The following is an 18,316-nucleotide window of genomic DNA, read 5'->3' as shown; positions in this document are numbered from 1 at the left end:
CCTTATCTTTTATTTTGTCATCCTTTGGAGGGGCCCGAGCCCTAGGTCGGGAACACCTGGACTAAACTACCTAACTGTATATAAAGCAGATAAAAGTAGCTCCACCTCGACCGGCTACAACAGTAAAATTCTGCTGACATGTTACAGTACAGAATCAGTACTTTTACTTTGATACTTTAAGTACATTTAACTGATTATACTTCTGTAAATTACTTAAGTAGGACTTTAAATGCAGGACTTTTACTTGTAATGGAGTATTTTTACATTGTTGTATCGGTACTTTTACTTAAGTAAAGGATCGTCTTCCACCACTGGATACAGTAAATGTAATGGAGTAAAAAGTCCAATATTTACTTACAGTATTGAATACTGTAAACATACTTTAGCCTTTACCTCAGCTGAATGTAACATCCTAATCAATAATAAAAGAAAAACGTAATCAATCGATTAAATAACTGTGACAGAGTCAGAATCACACTGAAACTGATGGAACAATTAGCCACTACTGGAAGTCACCTGAAACGCAGACTTCTTTGGCTGTTCATCATCTTTTTTCTCCTCCTCCTCGTCTTCCTCCTCACTGTCAGTTTCAAACAAGTAATAGTCTCCACTTCTAACCACTGAAGGGGGCAGAGGGTAAAGTGTAGTTACATTCAGTCAAACAGAGGCTGAAGTCATTCATCGTTTCTCAACAACATTAAAATGAGGTTCGGAGAAGGTTCCCTTGCTGAAAGAAGATGCAGGAAAATCAAACCACTTACCGTTAAATTCTATTTAATTCACTACATATTAATCATTTAACTGAGTCTACAGTAAGTTACGGAAGCCCTGAGAGGCAAGTTTCCAGAAAAAATTCTGGTGATACATTTCCTAAGTCTGATCTAAATAGTTTTCTCTCCTGCGTTTATCACTTAAAGGTACAGTGTGTAGGATTTCGCAGCATCTAGTAGTGTGGTTGCAAATTGCAACCAACTGAGTACCCCTCCGCTCACTGCTCCCTTTCCAAGACTGCGGTAACGTGAGCCGCCAATTGCGAAACCATGGTAACGCTGTTCACCTTGTTCAGACTCCATCCTTACCATAATAACACCACTTTAGGAGCAACTGAAGTCAGACGGCGGCTGGCGGTACCACGGTTTTGCATTCTCTGACTCACGTTACTGCAGTTTCAACTATGGTGGCCTTCAGGTAACGTAAAAACACGAAAAGGCTTTCTCTAGAGCCAGTGTTTGATTTGTCTGTTCTGGGATAACATGGAGCAATATGGTGGACTCCGTGAAGAGGACCTGCTCCCTATGTAGATATAAACGGCTCGATCTAAGCTAACAAAAACACAACTATTCTTAGTTTCAGGTGATTGTACACTAAAGAAAACTAAGTTATGAATATTTTATTCCATTTCTGCAGATAGATCCCCTGAAATGTTACAAACTGTTCCTTTAAGAATCCCTAAAAAAAAAAAAAAATTCATCTGTGAAACAGGTGAGGGAAAAAGTCTTTGTTGTTGTAATACTTATTTTGTCCACAAGAGGCTGAAGTGCACCACTATCCCATGTTCTAAATTAGATTAAAATCATTCATGCTTTCTTCCAGGTGAGTTTTACAAATGTACCGAAATGAGTATTACAACAACAAACAAAAACCATGCAGTTTTTTTGCACGTAGTACAAATGTGTTATTTTCGCCTATTGTAAAATGGTGTATTTCAATATTTCTGCATACTGGGGTCCCTAAACAGTCTTGTAATAACATGAAAATACATAAATATATCCAAATAAATCCAAACTCTTGTGGATCCAATGAGCCCAACTGTATTCATGTGTGATGATGTTAGTGAGGCCATTTTTGTTTTAAACTTGACCTCACTGTATAAAATGACCCTTGGTGACCTCTAGGATAATCACAGCCTCATGAAACTTTACAGCCACAAACTACAGACCTAGAGCATTCAGAGAATGGATGGCTGTCCTAGGTAGCTTGACAATAAGGGGGTTTCTGAGCAGTTTCCAGAACAGAAGTGCTTGCCATTTAATCACCGAAAAATGCAATTCTTGTAGAAATCTCCAAATGTCAAAAGATTTTGAAACCAAATCACAACATGGCTTTTTCTATGGTGTTCCTCAAGGTCTTGGTGTCTTAATTTTGGAGGGATTATTGATTATTTTATCAATTCTTGAGTAAAAATAAAAGGTTAAATTTAGTACCAAATCTTTGTAACAAATGGTATCAACCCAAAAATTGCTGCAACAATTTATGAAACATAATATAGCATAGGAATGGCAATCACATACTTCTATCATAATGTACTAAACCCTTATACAGTTTCACAATTTATTTTAATTAATTAATTAATTCATGTTTATTTCTGATTAATGACAAGAACAACTTGACACACAGTACTGAGCTGCATCTCAAATTAATCCTCAGATTCCCAGCTTTCAGATGATGAACATCACTTATATGTGACATCTACTGTTGACATTTTATCTACCGCTGGACATCCTCTGTCCCCCAGCCCTAACCCTCTAAAAAAGAGGGCGGAATGGTAAGGGGTTAAGTCATAAACACAGGAGAGAAAACAATTTAGAAAATGAATCACCAGTATATATTTTTTTCTCACTTGCCTCTCAGGGCTTCCATAATAAGACGCGATATAGACACATTTAGAAATATCAGAGACGCAAGAGGATGAAACAGAAAATACAGAAAACGCACATCAAAAACATTAGTATGACTGATATAACTATGAGCACAAAGCACAATGAAGGGTGTCTGTTAGAGACTCTTAGTCCAGTAAGCACAGTCGCTTTTAAGCAACTCGACAGAGCAAGTGACTCCTGTCTACGGCAGTTAAGTGGGATAGACAAGGCTGACTTATGTCCTTGAGCAGAATCGCAGTGGGCGGGAGGTGAGGGAGGATGCTGGGATATGGAGATGAAACATCAAATGACAAAGAGATAAAATGGAGAAATAATTTGAAAATGTCATGTGGGGGTGGAGTACAACATGAGACATGAGTTCAAACCAAACAGGCGACCACTGTATTGACTCAGAAAGATGCTAGTATTATATCCTTTAAATTTACCACAAAGAAGTTGTCGTTTTATAAATTCAATCACTGGTCCAATCTGCTGCTTTATTTTCTCCTGTTTGGTGACCATGTCTACAGGCAAAGAATGAACAAGCCCTTCATCCTTTATTCCAGTACTGAGAATAAAGGCGAGTCGACTTCATATCTTTGCATGAAAATGTTTTACAATGAGTGATTCTCTACTGTGGGCTCTTTAGGTGAGACCGATGATGATGTTTTAAACAACGTCTAGTACAAACCCCAAGACAATAGTCATTTTCTCTTGCTCTAACGTCTCACCGTGTCTATTTAAGGCGACCCTGCTCTGCGCTGATACTGACACGGTTTTATAGATCGTCTTGAAACTGAAGTGCCTCTCCACACAGAGTGTACACGAGAGCTACAGGTAGTAACAAGGGCCCTTAAATAGAGACAGAAAAGGACTAAAGTCTGAATGGAGCACTGTGTGTTGGTGCCTTCAGAGCCCAGGGGCAGTATGGGAATCCTCAGCGTTCTGGTCAAGGACACAAGGGCCACTCAGAGTGGAGGAAGAGAAAAAAGAGGGTTGGGGGGTCAACCTACTGGAAGCATGGTCAACCCACGGCCTCCACCACTGCTTTTTTTTGGTCTTGGCTTTCGTTCGCTGTGCTCCTAAAATTTCACAAATACATCAATGCAACATTTCATAAGAAAATTAATTCTTCTGCAAAGATCAAGGAATATTTTTGTTTTCTATTAAGTTGCTCTTTTGAATCAAATACTAATGCAAATATCATTACACAACATATGTTAATGAATTCAGGCACTACTAGCAAACATATAACCTCAACACCAACTTTTCTAACATCGACTGCACAGAGAGAGAGGCCCCGGCAGCCGTCGTCATACCATCATCATCATCCTCCTCGGGCTGGACCAGGGTCTGTCCTTCTCCAGACTCCTGCGCCATGCTCAGCATCCTCTCCTTGCCCCTCTTAAACTTTTGCTGCCTCACCTTAATGCGCTCCATCCTGATTAGATCAGAAAGGCAGTGAAGAGACACGAAGTATCGACACAGAGGAACATCACTAACAGACTGACCATAAACATCTCTAGGCTTCATATACAAATTAGTGTACGTTATGAAACAGCGGAGTGCTCATTAGACTGAGTGAGTGGATGTTATCAGAGCTTATGAGTAACTCCTGAGGTACCTGTAAGTGGTGGGGAATACATTGACTTTATGTAGTATGATATTCTGAGCGATGGCTTCCTGGAAACGACTGAGCCAGGAGCCGCTTTTAATACAGAATCTAAATGGCTTTCTGAATCATGTCTACGTTCTTATGGACTAAAATGAGACTCATCAGAGATATTCATCAATAGATTTAGTGTGATTATATTCTACTGTATGTTTTTCTTTTAGTCAACAAATCCCGTAAAAAGACCAAAACCAACAATGAATTGATTCCATTAACAAGTGCGCTGTGCCATCGAGCTCCATTGTTGTCAAAAAACTATTAAAATCAATGAGACACACTGTTACAGTGAGGCATGTTTCTTCATTATAATGAACACACACACACACTGTAGTTTATTTTGAGTCGATCCCACATACACCATCCTGCTGCCACAAATACTCACTAGAGCATCAAATGTGCATTAATCAGTTTCTGAAAGACCCTAATAAATGCACACCATGTTCAGTAACATTTGCTATAAACTACAGTGTCCAGCTGTTTTGGAAATTACTGAGCCTGACTATATATTTGTGACCTTTTTTTAAAAGCACATGAGTAGGTTTTTCTTCCAAAACAATGTATTGACTCGTACAAAAATGATCCCTCTCAATCATCACCTATGACCCACGAGTAGGGATATCACAATATCAGAAATTTAGTAGTCGATACCAATACTAGTTCAATTCCCAGAGTCTCGATACCAATTCGATACCATTGTAAAAAACAAAAGTAAAACAACAAATCCCATGTACTTAAACATAAACTCCTTTATTACCATTTGATACTGTTTTTTGTTAGGAAGTTAAACAAGTCATAATTCCCTCTCTATTATCTATTTTATATTGCTGTGAAAACATCTCTTTCAAACAACTGGATTTAGTCAAGTTTCTCGCCAAAAAATTAATTTTACAAGATTACAATGAAACACATCATGATAACCCTAATATTCATTTTTACTGAATAGAGTCTGAACACATCATCATGAAAATGGTAATGTCAATGGCACCACCCATGTTGAAATCGGCAGGACGAGAGCTAATTAAAGTGACATCCCTACCTACTAGAAGTGTGTGGCGGTGTCTGTATTTGCCCTCTGTCTGTATTTTCTTATTTTGCTGTGTTCGGGGCATTTCTGGGCATCAACCTTTATAAAAATGTAGCAACCAGGTGCCAGATCGTAAGCATGCATCCCAGAGGGAACTACGAAAATGGCGGACACAGCACCAAAAACACCCCCGCAAATATAGCAAGGTGAAACAGCAAGCGGAAAAAAGCTTGTTCCAAAACGAGAGTGAATCTGGGGTTGACTTTCACTCGCTGGAAAGCACTGTACCCCTCGTTGAGCTGGGGAGGAGGGGCCAACTTTGAATGTTGTGTTTACAAACCACAACCGACAAATCCAACTTATTCTGCCTATAAGATTTACACCTCCAGTGCCACAGACAGTTGAAAAGTACTGAGAGAGAGAGACCAGCACATTGTTTTGGTCTTTTCTAGGGATTTGTTGAAAACATTACAACCACAGAATAAGGCCAGCCTTATCCTTTAAATGAAAGAAAATCAGCCAATCCCAATAAGAACAGGGCAGCACAGAAGAAAGCTATTTTAAATTCCAACACAAAAACTGCAATAAATCCAATAATCTGAAAATGATGATGAAAAGTGTCTTCCAAAGAGTGTATTTAGAATTTGTCTTATCAATAAAAATCCTAGAAATATACATATTGTTGCTTTATCTGACTCACTGAGATCATGGCTTTTTGTGCATGCTCTCTGGCCTCTTTCAGACACAACTCTTATCTTAATTGGTCCTGGAGTACTTCTAAATAACTGTTTAATCTAATCCAAAGAAAAATATAAATTTCAAAACTTCCCCCAGTATTGCATATTGTACACAAAAACACAAACCACAGCATTGCACCACATGGAGTAAGTGAAATATTTGGAGTCTCACTGTCTCTTCAGCTGCTCCACAGATTTGCGCTCCTCCTCCAGTCTGGCTCTCACCGCCTTCACTATCGTGGCCTGGAAAAGCTCTGCCCCTCTGAAACACAATCAAATGTGTCAGAGTGTGAAGGTTTGATCCTACTTCATTATTTACTGACCAAAAATATATTCCCTCCCTTTGGAAGCTGAAACAATTTCACACAACGGGTACATTGATTCCATGTTTATCTAATTATAACTTCACTATATTGAGGAAGTCAGTCACAAAAGTAGCCAAGTTGAATTTTACTGAAATACCATTGTCATGAATTGCACATTTCCTCTCAGGAATGCTTCTCATTACTACTGTAGTTTCTGTATTTGCAAATTCTTAATGTGGAAAAGACACATATTTTTTCATCCTACTGACATTGAACTCCAGAGCATATTTTGGATTTGGCTGATGTGTTTTCTTGATACACATCACCAGTACTTTCTGTTCTTCCCTGTCAAAAGTCTGTCCATCTTGTGCTTTACATGTTGTTTGCTCACTGAATTAATCTTGCAAGCCTTCGTCCTTATAGCATCAGAGTGCTTGTATCTGTAACGTTCTCAAATAAATCAGATTCATAGACCCTTTTTCACAGCAGACTTTCTTAACATGTTATGGGAGGAAAAGCCGCAGCGTTGCTATGTCTAAGCCAGCTCAGTGTCATCTGTGTACCTGCACGCGAGGATCTGCGACGCTCTGATATCAGCCACCACGTGCAGGAAGTAGTAGCTCATGAAGACTCGTCTCTGCAGCAGCAGGAAGGCAAAGCAGATACTGTCCCAGATGATCCCGGCCTCGTCTTTGGGCAGCTCACAATCCTCTAATGACGGGTGAAAGTGAGAAAATGTATGAGTGTAAACTGCCTTCCTCCCACAGTCCAAAGACATGCAGGTTAGGTTCATTGTTGACTCTAAATTGCCCGTAGGTGTGAATGTGAGTGTGAGTGGTTGTCTGTCTCTACGTGTCAGCCCTGTGATAGTCTGACGACCTGTCCAGGGTGTACCCCGCCTTCGCCCAATGTCAGCTGGGATCGGCTCCAGCCTTCCCGCGACCCTGAATAGGGTACGCGGTAACAGATAATGGATGGATGGATGGATGGATGGATGGAGATTCTCATGGATGTTAATGTAGACTGTTAGCTACGGAAGCCCTGAGAGGCAGGTGAGGAAAACAAATTCTGGTGATCTTTTTTCTAAGTCTGATCTAAATAGTTTTCTCTCCTGTGTTAAGAACAGGTGAAAAAAAGTTTTGGCAGGTGAAATATTTTTTGAAAAGTGATACTGAAAGTATTTGTTGTTGTAATATTCATTTCGGCCACAAGAGGCTGAAGCCCACTACTACCCCATGTTCTAAATAGGACTAAAAGCATTTGTGTTTTCTTCCAGGTGAGTTTGAATTTTTCCATGGGCGCCAAACACAAAGTATATATATATATATATTGCGTGTTAGCAAGCTATGTAACATTACTATACCATAAAATCAACAAAAGTAAACAAACAAGCAAACGTAAAATCAAAAAGCAAACGTAAACATGAATTTCTGGAAGAAAACATGAAAGCTTTTAGTCCTATTTAGAACATGGGGTAGCGGTGCACTTCAGCCTCTTGTGGCCAAAATCAGTTTTACAACATCAAACACTTAAAAAAAATTATCCTGACAAAAAAATCCCGTTTCTTTTTTTTTTTTTTTTTTTTACTTTTTTTTCACCTGTTTCACAGATGATTTTTTTTTTAACCCATATGTGCCCACAACTGAAATTTTTAATTTCCTTCGGAGGAAATGTTCTCTGGGCTTGCCTAAGCAAAAATGTGAAGACATTTTCAAAATCGATCAATCCGTTAGGCTGAAAAGTGAGTTTTTCTTATCATACTATATCTAGCCTTTGGGCACATGGGCCCACTGTTTTTGCAATGGACTTGGAAAAAACAGTCGTCCCATATGCCCAAAGACTAGTATGATAACAAAAATGGCTGTATCTTAGAAACTACAAGGAGCACAATCAAGTATTTGGTATCTATGAACTCATAACAAGTTGAATATCAAAGATATACACACATATGCAGTGTAAAAAAACATTTCATATGGAAAACATTTAATAAACAAAATGTTAGTGTTTTTCCTAATTTTTCAAAAATCCTGATTTTGACTATTAATAAAAGTGTGATTTTTGTTGTACTGTTAGATACAAAACTGTCCAAACTATGTCCATACCAAATTTCCATACTTTTGACCAATCAAAACTAATTTTTCCTCATCATACTAAATATAGTGTCTGGGCACAAATTGGTTAAAGAACTAAAGATCATCCTGGCAAAACCTTTTTTCACCTGTTCTTAAGTCATAAACACAGGAGAGGAAACATTTTAGATCAGACTCAGAAAATGGATCACCAGAAGTTTCTTTTTTCCCCACTTGCCTCTCGGGGCTATCTGTATTTTCTGATTGTGCATAAATCTTCTGAGTATTTTGTCAGTGTTTTGTATTCACTGTAAATCCAGTAAGATTAACACAAAGACGGCACTGAGCTTAATTGGCCCTGAGAGATAGGCCTGAAAAATAAACAAGGGTGTGGGTTTAATTTCAGCTTCTTTGGAAACACAATCTGAAGCAGCAAATCAGACCGACGTGCTTTGACTAGTAGTTCCAGCCAAAATGGGGATTTGTGCTCCTCGTAATACTGAAGAGGATATCTCACCTTCTTGTAAAATGTAATCACAATCATAAAATGCACAAAAAAGTCAAATTTTGAGTCCACTCACTCAAAACTACAACGGAATCGCCGCTGTATTTCTTGATGGTGCAGGCCAAACTGAGCGACTGGATCAACCAGCACTGCTTCTTCTTTATCAGAGTGTCTATGTAGCCACAAGCCAGGATCTAAGAACAAGAATCCTTTATTATATACTTATACAATAACTTATTTTATATATTATATCTTAAAATATCTTTCTTAACATATCTGATTTCACATAACACACAGGCAGTGTTGGTATAAACTCTGCATGCTGAAATACTGAGGACAAAAAAGTTTATAGTGAATGTGCTCTTCTTTCATGCAGACAGATGTTTTAAAATCTAAACACTATATCGTCTCATATGTATATTATGTAAGACTTATCTATCAGTGATCTTGATATATACAATTTGAGATCGACAACTCACAGACAAAACGTTCTTCATGGTGATGACAAAGATGTTGTAGGCGATGAGGAAGTCCCAGTAGTGGAGGATCTTTTTGATTGGTTTGAGCAACAGCTCGCCACCAAAGATCAGGAAGTAGAAGCAGGCCACCAGGTAGCCCATACAGAAGACGCTGATGCGTGTGGTCCCCGTGATGAAGATGATGGTGAGGACAAACCAGAACAAGTAGCTAAACATGATGACCTTCAGCATGTCCAGGTAGGACCTAGAGGACAGTGGTGAAACATAATACGTCAGTGCTATTTTTTTAATTTTTTTTTAAAGATGACAAATTCAACAGATAAATTGTTTTTCTGATGCTTCGGAAGCTCCAAATGAAGGTTATAGTCGGAAAAAAGTGATCTTCAATACCCAGAGGTGATCTGACATCAGTAAACGCAACATACAGAGCATCCTCGTGCTGCATTCATGCCATGTCAGCAGAAAGGGAATGTGTTCACACATTATTCACATATTAACTTAGCCTAAATTAGCTGTTTAACAAGGCATAAACATACTGTGTATTCTATGTAGCTCCTTTTAAAATATGTGCATTGCTGCTGTAACACATCCGTGGTTCTCCTTCACATAAGAATTCAGAAATCAAAAATTCCCAGTTTTCCCGGCTGACTTGTACGGCTTTTTTTTCAACCAGCCGACGTATTCACGTTCTGCGTGACATAAAGTGAACACAGCATCCTGTTTACAAACTTGGCTGGTCTGTGAAGTAAACGTGAAGTTTTAGGAACACTTAGGAAGAGGATTGTATTTTGCTTGTTTATTTTTCATGGTTACTTCTTGTGGGTAGAGAGCATGGTATGTAACAAAGTACATTTACTCAACTTTGGTAAAATTTTAAGGCACTTTTTTTGCTATTTCAATTTTATGCTACTCAATTTTATAGCGTGAGATGTTGTTTTAGCTTCAGGAAAAAAAGCTAGACAGTGGCCCTTGAGTTAAAGGAACAGTGTGTAACAATTAGGGCTACTGGCAAAAATGTAATATAATATTAATAAGTATGCTTTCTTTAGTGTATAATCACCTGATAATAAGAATCGTGTTTTCGTTACCTTGGAATGAGCCGTTTATATCTACACAGGGAGCGGGTTCTCTCTCCACAGAGTACGCCATGTTGCACCGCCACGTTTCTACAGTAGCCCAGGAATGGACAAACCAAACTCTGTTAACTTTTCCTGCTTGGGCTGGAGTCGATAACGTTACTCGCTCCCGTCGCCGCCGCTATCTCTCTCTCTTGCTTCACCACTCACTTCCAACATACACACACACTCTACACGCTTGCTCTTCTCCCAATGGCTCAAGAGAGGGACATTAGCGTTTTCGCGTCGGCCGCCGTGGCTCTCAAACACGCTTGGCAGACAGGAGAGGCTTCAGTTGGTGGCAATCTCCTCACCTCACCGCTAGATACCGCCTGATCCTACACAGTGCACCTTTAAGAAACTACTCCTCCCAGGGTCAAGAAGGCACTTTCATGCCCACTCTCAATTAGTGCAGAGAAACAGACGTATATTTATAAACCTAAACATTTTGCCAAATGTGGCTTTATTGTTTACGTTTAATAAAAACTTTATTTTGCGTCATTCGACTCATTTGAGATGGAACAAAGTTCACGGGCTGATTTTAGTCACATGAAGCTGGAAGTGAACAGCATGGAGCCCAGCCAGCTGAGCTAAGTCACTAATAAGGATGCATGCTTACCACATAATAAAAGCAAAACAACGTTTCAGCTCATTCTGTAGCTATGTGCATAATCCTCCCATCAATCACACTTAGTGTATCACTTAGTGTCAGCACACCGGTAAGAGTCTGATCAATGAATGTGAACCAGGGCTGAAACCCGACTCCTGTCACTCAGCACAGGTACATGTACACTCTGCATGACCTGTCTGTGTGTCTAACATGCTAAAAGCATACGTGTGGATCCTGTGTTACCATTAATATGATGTGTGGAGTGCAAACATAGGAAGCAACGTGCATTAATTTGATGGGCCAGGGGAAAACACGGGACCACAACAACAGCTGCACTGTTTAGGAAGCAGCTCTGATGAAGTGGGTTTGGATCGGACGACACGCGTTGATGGGCCGGAATAGCTGAGTGAGTGTCCTTCTTCATCAGAGGGAGAAAATACCTTTTCCCTACTTAAAAGCTATTTATTGAGTTAGAGTACAGGGCAAAAGCGTCTGAGTCGCGGAGTGACGGACAGAGTGTTTTTGTGGATTATGGATTTCTCCTCCACCCTGTATCCGTAATTCGATCCTGGAGGGAAACGATGGAATAAGTGCAGAGCTGCTGTGGCGTGGACAGACGGGCTGTACAGCTCTCTTTCTCTCTACTAGGGCTTTGTTGATGGACACAGAGTGCGTTAATAAAAGACGTGTCCACTTTGCGCATCAAAACAGTGGAATGTGAAGAGCACATAATCAATGACTGTGGACAGGTCAGGATGCTCTCGCTGTCTTTCTAACTCGCTCTCTATTTCCCTGCCTCTCAAAACCCTCTCTTCACTCTTTTTATTGTGCAAAGTCAGTATCTAGCTCTAGATTCAAATATCGGACGACAGCCAAAATTGTGAATTATGTATACGGCAGGTGTACTGTCATCTGCCTTACCTTTATTTATCTAGTATAAGGGATTTGCTGAGCGAGTATGTTCTTATTCAGCACCGCTCCACTTAAGATTTCTACAGTTACACAGTTAGCAGCCAAGTACAACAACCGTTTTTTCTACTGAGTTGGCCTCTGAACAGCTCGACTGGAGAGGTAAGCGTCTCACTCAACCGTACCTCAGTGGTTGACGCTAAAATTGGGGAGAATGATACCTTTTTTTTTAACTTTTCTAAATTCACCCAACCAGTGAGGGGACTCAAACCTGCAACCATCTGTTACTAGCCTGCACCACTGCCTTTTAGCTAGGACTGCCCCCTCTTAGTCAATTAGTCAACTAATTAGTCGTTGTGGTCTTAGTCGACTACGATTTATTTAGTCGATCGTCATTTTTGTATGCTTTTTTCATGCTGAATGACTTATTTCTAAGGAGCTTATGAGCACATCTCAAACACAAGATTTATAGTGGTGCTTTTGTGTGATTCTTTGTGGAGAAACTCAGTTTTACAGATCTGTCGATTAAATCAACCCGATTACTCGACAAAATCATATAAGTGCTAGTCGACTAAGAATTTCTTTTGTTGAGGACAGCCCTAGTTTTAGCCCAGCAGTGAGTTTAAAGCTCTACTTGGTAACTTGGAACAAAAGAGGTACCCTGGTTCGCAATTGGAGTCTGTGACTCCTTCGCACTTTTTGTTTTAAACAGGCATTAACAGATTTTTTTTGGGCCACTTGGGGGCAGCAGAAACAAGTTTTGAACACAACATTGACACATCACTACCTTTTAAGCTGATATGGCAAACAATTGTTTATTTACACATCCAGCAGTTACGGAGCAACATGATTATTTTGTTCGTGTCCACCTGATAATTGTTTTTTTGGTCTCCACCATCTCCTGAGAGAAAGACTGTATCTGTCTCTTGAGCTGCTAAATGCTCCACTATGTTCACCAGCCAATGGCTTACTGTTGCTGGTGCTGAACAGGTAGTGTACTGTACAGTGGGTTTGTTTTCACATTGTAATTTCAGACATAATTGTTATTATGAAAATATAGATAATAGCCGCTTTAAACATTTTATTTTAACAGAACTTTTAAGGAACAAAAATAAAATCTGACACATTTTGGCTGCTAGATCCCAGTGGATCCAGAAACAGATGGAAGGTTAAGATAATTTTTTTCTTAACCATTATATATAGCATTTTAGAATTTAAATTAGTATTAGCATCTAGCAGGTCTTTAACATCTGCCAAAGAAATAAAAAAATGTCATACCTGTGTGCTATCCAATAAACCATAAATCAAAATAGGCATCTCTGCATTGGGAGGACTAAATCACAACAATGGTAAAACATTAAAGGTAATGTTTTACTCTTAAACAAAGCTTTAACTCCACTACACAAGTCTTAATGCTTAAATCCAAACTGCTGCTCCATATTGTGGGATGTAACCCATATATGATACAAATATAAACAGTTTTTAGTAGTGCTGCCTGTTTTGACTTAATTGTCGGCATCTAATATCATTAAGCATCAATTAAGACGGCTACTTCACTTCCTATCCATTTCTGTGTCTTGTTGTCGTCCAAGTTAATGCCGCTTCTGTCGAGCTCTGAATCTGTTTCAAGTGAATCTACTGTAAAATCTAATGTAAGTGTTGAAATACAAGCCTGGGATCCAGTGTCATATACTGTCTCCATGTGGCCCTAAAAGGAATTTAAATGTAAATGTAGTACAACATTAGTATAAGTTGCTGTACCTGCAGTGGATGAAGTCGGGGACGGGGTTGTGGACGCTGAAAGAGGCTGCGTCCAGGTCTCTGCAGATCTCCACGTTGTCTCCGGCCATGATGCGGACTGCCGCCTTGTTCTCATCATCAAAGACCTGCCTCTGGAGAGAGGCACACAGCAGCAACATGAAGTCATCTAGAAAACAAGAGAGGAAAGGAGAAATATAACATATGCTGAACAAAACCCTGTTAATGCTAGAAATTATAATGACAATCATCAGTATCGTAACCACTACATATCTACAAATCAGACCACGTACAGATGAGGAACGATGGATTGGGTTGGGTGCGGAAATCTGGAACATAAAGCCACATGACCACTTTGGAGTCTGTAGTCGAGTTGGGAAACCTCCAGGGATAATCTGAAATGAAAACATGCACCATTATCATCGGCATTATACATATATGTATAAACAATATATAAGTGTCAGGTTTATTTGTGGAGCACTTTTACCAGAACGGTAATACTTTATAATAACCATCATAAATATTGTTAATATAATAAAGTTGCAACTGATGATTATAATACCTTGTTAAATGATTTAATAAATACTTTGTAAAGCATCTATAAACATTATTTAGCTAGATAATTAATACTTTGTCAAAAGTTAATAATTGTTTTCTGGTCCATTAGTAAACATTATTAATTATCATTTCATTGTTTGTTAACAGTAAAATAACTATTAACTAAAGTTTGATTAACTATCAATTTACCATTTATTAATGATGGTTATTGTAAAGTGTTACCCTGTATAATAATACTGATACTAATACAATTAATAATAATACAACAACAATAACAATAACAGCAATAATAATATTAATAATATTAATAATAATAATAATAATAATAATACACTTTATTTACCTTTCAAAACAAAGTAACAAAGTGTTAACATGGTTGAAACAGGAATTAAAAAAAATGCAAGCATGAATTGGAATGCAGTGAAATAAAATCAGTCTATTACAACAAAACAAGTTAAAATGGAAATAAAATACCCAAAATGAATAATAAAAAATAGAAGGCAAAATATTAAACATTTGTTATGGTCACCTTCTCAAATGTAAAGATTTTTCTGTTATTAATATCATTATTGATTCAATGCTGTGGGTTTGGGACTATTGGTCGAACAAAACAAGAAATTTCGAGGATTATTTGGGAACTTATTTTTCACCATTTTTTGACATTTTATAAACTAAATGATTACTCAATTGACTGTAAAAATAAATTTTAAATTAATCGATAATGACAATAGTTATTGATTGTGGCCTAAAATAACAGCAATAATCTGGCCTAGTCGGTCACACAAACCTTTACAGGCTGCTGGTGGGATCCCGATGCAGACAAAGTACTGGAAAGTCAGCATGCAGGCCAGGAAGAAGCAGTACTTGGGCCAGATCTCAGCGATGGCTTTCCTCCTGCGTCTGTACATGACTGCGATCAAGGCGAAGGCGTGAAGCATGGCGAAGAAGTCCATACGCTGCCCGATAACGTTGACCCCCAACAGCAGGCACGTCTGAGTGAAAAAAACGAGGAATATACACATGAAGTAATGGTTTTCAGGTAAAAACAGACACTTTTAGCTCTTTTCACTTGTCTCTACCTCGAGTCCAAACTTGTAGAAGAAGTAGTTGATGAAGTATTTGATGAAGCTGATGATGCCGATGTCCAGATGCTGCCGTGTGATATCATGGAAGATAATTCTGGCGGCGGGAGTAGACAGTTTGTTCCTCAGTCTGAAGTATTCCTGATGACGGTAGATGGTCACCTCGAATGCTAGCAGAGCCAGCATCAAGAGGTTGTTCTGAATAGATGGAGAATATTTTTAAATATGTATTCCCTTTCTTGAAAATACATGCTGAGAGTTTAAATAACTGATTGGTTGATTTTAAACATTCAAAAAACATTTAAACTTTTTTGGTCATTTATCAAATAAAAATACCTAACTTTTTCTGATTTTTGATTAAAGTTAGAGACTTAGGAGCCGTTTTTTTAACTTAGAACTTAAATTTCTGGCAACTTGTGATGGACATTTGTCACATTTTCTGACACTTTATACCCAAAAGCTCAGTTTGAATATACTGTAACCAAAGTTCATCTGATGTGCGTCTCTGATCTTAACAACATTTTCACTTTTTTAACATAATATTTGAGGCCCTTCTGTTGAAGAAAATGCTCTTTCCGCTGATGAATGTTTCCCCTCCTCACCCTGAGGTAGCCCAGCAGGTCAGCAGACTTCTCCAGGCCAACCCAGTTGGCTGGATCCACCGGCCCCTTATACAGCAGAGAGTCCTTCATCTCATTCCGCTGGTCAGTAGAGTAGCTTCCTGGCTGTGGACAAAAAATATAATTGTATAAATGTAGTAAAAATGAATCCTTAGTGTAAGGATAATGTTGAGCAGTATGTTGTGAATACAATGAGTGTCAAAAGGCATGTTCTGGTTATATTCACCATAACGCAGGCCTTGGAATATTCTGTGGGGTCTATAGACTTCAGCTGGTACAACATTTTACATACGATGATGACACACGTCCAGACAGTGCAAACACTGGAGGCAAGGGGCCGATACTTGCTGTAGGGCAGAGCGAAGGCCCAGGACGCCAGGAACACATAGTTGAACAAAGACACCTGCACAGGAGACAATACAGGCGATGAGGACAGAAAAAACAGCTCACATAAATCCCTTTTCCACTGACATCCTTCTCTTCCTCATCCTCCTCTTACTACAACAAATAGTATTAATTAAGGCTGTCAAAGTTAAATCAATAAGAACGCGTTACCACAAAGTCGTTTTAACGCCACTAATTTCTTTAACGCATTAATGCAATCGATCTTTTGGAGGTTGTACCAGGCTCAGCTTCCAGTGGTACGAACCATGTCATACTAGCTTGTCGCAAAGGAGGTTTAATAACACTACAAACTTACACTAAATCTTGGTGAAGAAAAACTGGCATGGCCATTTTCAAAAGGGTCCCTTGACCTCTGACCTCAAGATATGTGAATGAAAATGGATTCTATGGGTACCCACGAGTCTCCCCTTTACAGACATGCCCACTTTATGATAATCACATGTAGTTTTGGGCAAGTCATAGTCAAGTCAGCACACTGACACACTGACAGCTGTTGTTGCCTGTTGGGCTGCAGTTTGCCATGTTATGATTTGAGCATATTTTTATGCTAAATGCAGTACCTGTGAGGGTTTCTGGATAATATTGGGCATTGTTGTTAATTGATTTCTAATAATGAATATATACATACAATTGTATATATATCTGAGTATTAAATACTTGACAAATCTCCCTTTAAAATGTGCCATTAATTTGTGATTAACTATGGACAATCAAGTGATGAATCATTAATCTAAATTAAATATTTTAATCGATTGACAGCCCTAGTATTAATATTTTCTTTTGTGTTATATGTTTGAAAACACTTTTAAACAGCACTTTTCATAAAAAGAGGGTGAAAAAAGTAAAGAATAAAAAAAAAGAAAAAAGAATGAACAAATAAAACTTGAGGTCAAGAACCATGAATAAAAGATCATTACATTACATAAATCTAAGTCTATAAAAGTGAGGTTTAATAAGAATTTAAAAGCGTGAGCAGGTTATCCAGGCTCAGTCAGTTTGTTCCAAACTCAAAGAGCTCTGATGGCAAGAAAACCCAAGACTTTTGTTTCCATCCCGAAAACTGTAATAGCTTCACCCAAATACCCCCAGACTATTATCTGGCTCGTCTGTGGTGGGAAAGACAATCCTGGTTCATTTCAAATTGGTTGAAGTTGGCTCAGTGTTGCAAGAGATCAACTTATTTTATACAGTGTATGAACAATAAAATGAACTAAGAAAATGTGAGCAATGCCCAATGAAACTGTATTTGTGATTATTAATTCAATAACTTCTTGCCTCAGAACTGTATTAAATGAACATAGTTATAGAAGATCGTGACATGATCGTCTTTTATTTACAAACAAATAATTGGCCTCAGGATGCCGTTGTCATTCATTTTACTCGCCGCAAAAAAAAAACATGAAAAAATCTTGGCAGTGTAGCATGTGGTACAATGTAAACCAGATGATGTGAAATCCACTTGGAATCATAAAAAAACACCTTTCATCTACTGTTCAAACATCGGTAACTACATCTAGCATGCACCAAAAAACCCTTCACATCAAGAGCGAAATAAGCAACCACTAATATAAGTAATCTACGTACAAATAATACATGTTGTAAGGTTTTTCCATTTTGGGAGTAGCACAAGGGAAATAGAACGGTGAACTTGCACTCGAAGTTTTGTCTTTAGATTATGTCTTGGATTTAACAATGAAATAAAACAGAGAGATTATAGCCTGACCAAAACTGGATTTTTGAGGCTGATACTCGGGAGTTTAAAAAACCTGATAACAATATATCAGCCGGTAGATTCAAGGCCAAGAAAATGAATTGCAGCACCATCTGGA

General features: G+C 38.5%; 1 protein-coding gene across 6 annotated transcripts in view; it reads right to left on the bottom strand.

Annotated features, from left to right (window-relative positions):
- LOC119498077 (piezo-type mechanosensitive ion channel component 2) overlaps window positions 1-18,316 on the bottom strand; it is a 122,188-nt gene that overhangs the window by 27,694 nt on the left and 76,178 nt on the right. For all 6 annotated transcript variants that reach the window (XM_037786567.1, XM_037786566.1, XM_037786562.1 and 3 more), the window contains 13 exons: window positions 16,309-16,485; window positions 16,065-16,187; window positions 15,460-15,660; window positions 15,168-15,372; window positions 14,116-14,217; window positions 13,826-13,991; window positions 9,431-9,674; window positions 9,028-9,145; window positions 6,941-7,088; window positions 6,245-6,334; window positions 3,959-4,080; window positions 3,653-3,721; window positions 517-620 (listed from right to left, as the gene is read on the bottom strand). In XM_037786567.1, coding sequence (XP_037642495.1) covers window positions 517-620; window positions 3,653-3,721; window positions 3,959-4,080; window positions 6,245-6,334; window positions 6,941-7,088; window positions 9,028-9,145; window positions 9,431-9,674; window positions 13,826-13,991; window positions 14,116-14,217; window positions 15,168-15,372; window positions 15,460-15,660; window positions 16,065-16,187; window positions 16,309-16,485 — 1,869 coding nt within the window. The remainder of the gene's footprint in view (window positions 1-516; window positions 621-3,652; window positions 3,722-3,958; window positions 4,081-6,244; window positions 6,335-6,940; window positions 7,089-9,027; window positions 9,146-9,430; window positions 9,675-13,825; window positions 13,992-14,115; window positions 14,218-15,167; window positions 15,373-15,459; window positions 15,661-16,064; window positions 16,188-16,308; window positions 16,486-18,316) is intronic.

This window comes from Sebastes umbrosus, chromosome 12, assembly GCF_015220745.1.
Source record: "Sebastes umbrosus isolate fSebUmb1 chromosome 12, fSebUmb1.pri, whole genome shotgun sequence".
NCBI classification, from domain to species: domain Eukaryota; kingdom Metazoa; phylum Chordata; class Actinopteri; order Perciformes; family Sebastidae; genus Sebastes; species Sebastes umbrosus.
Note: the sequence above shows the minus strand (reverse complement) of the source record. Positions and strands in the feature narration are given on the sequence as shown.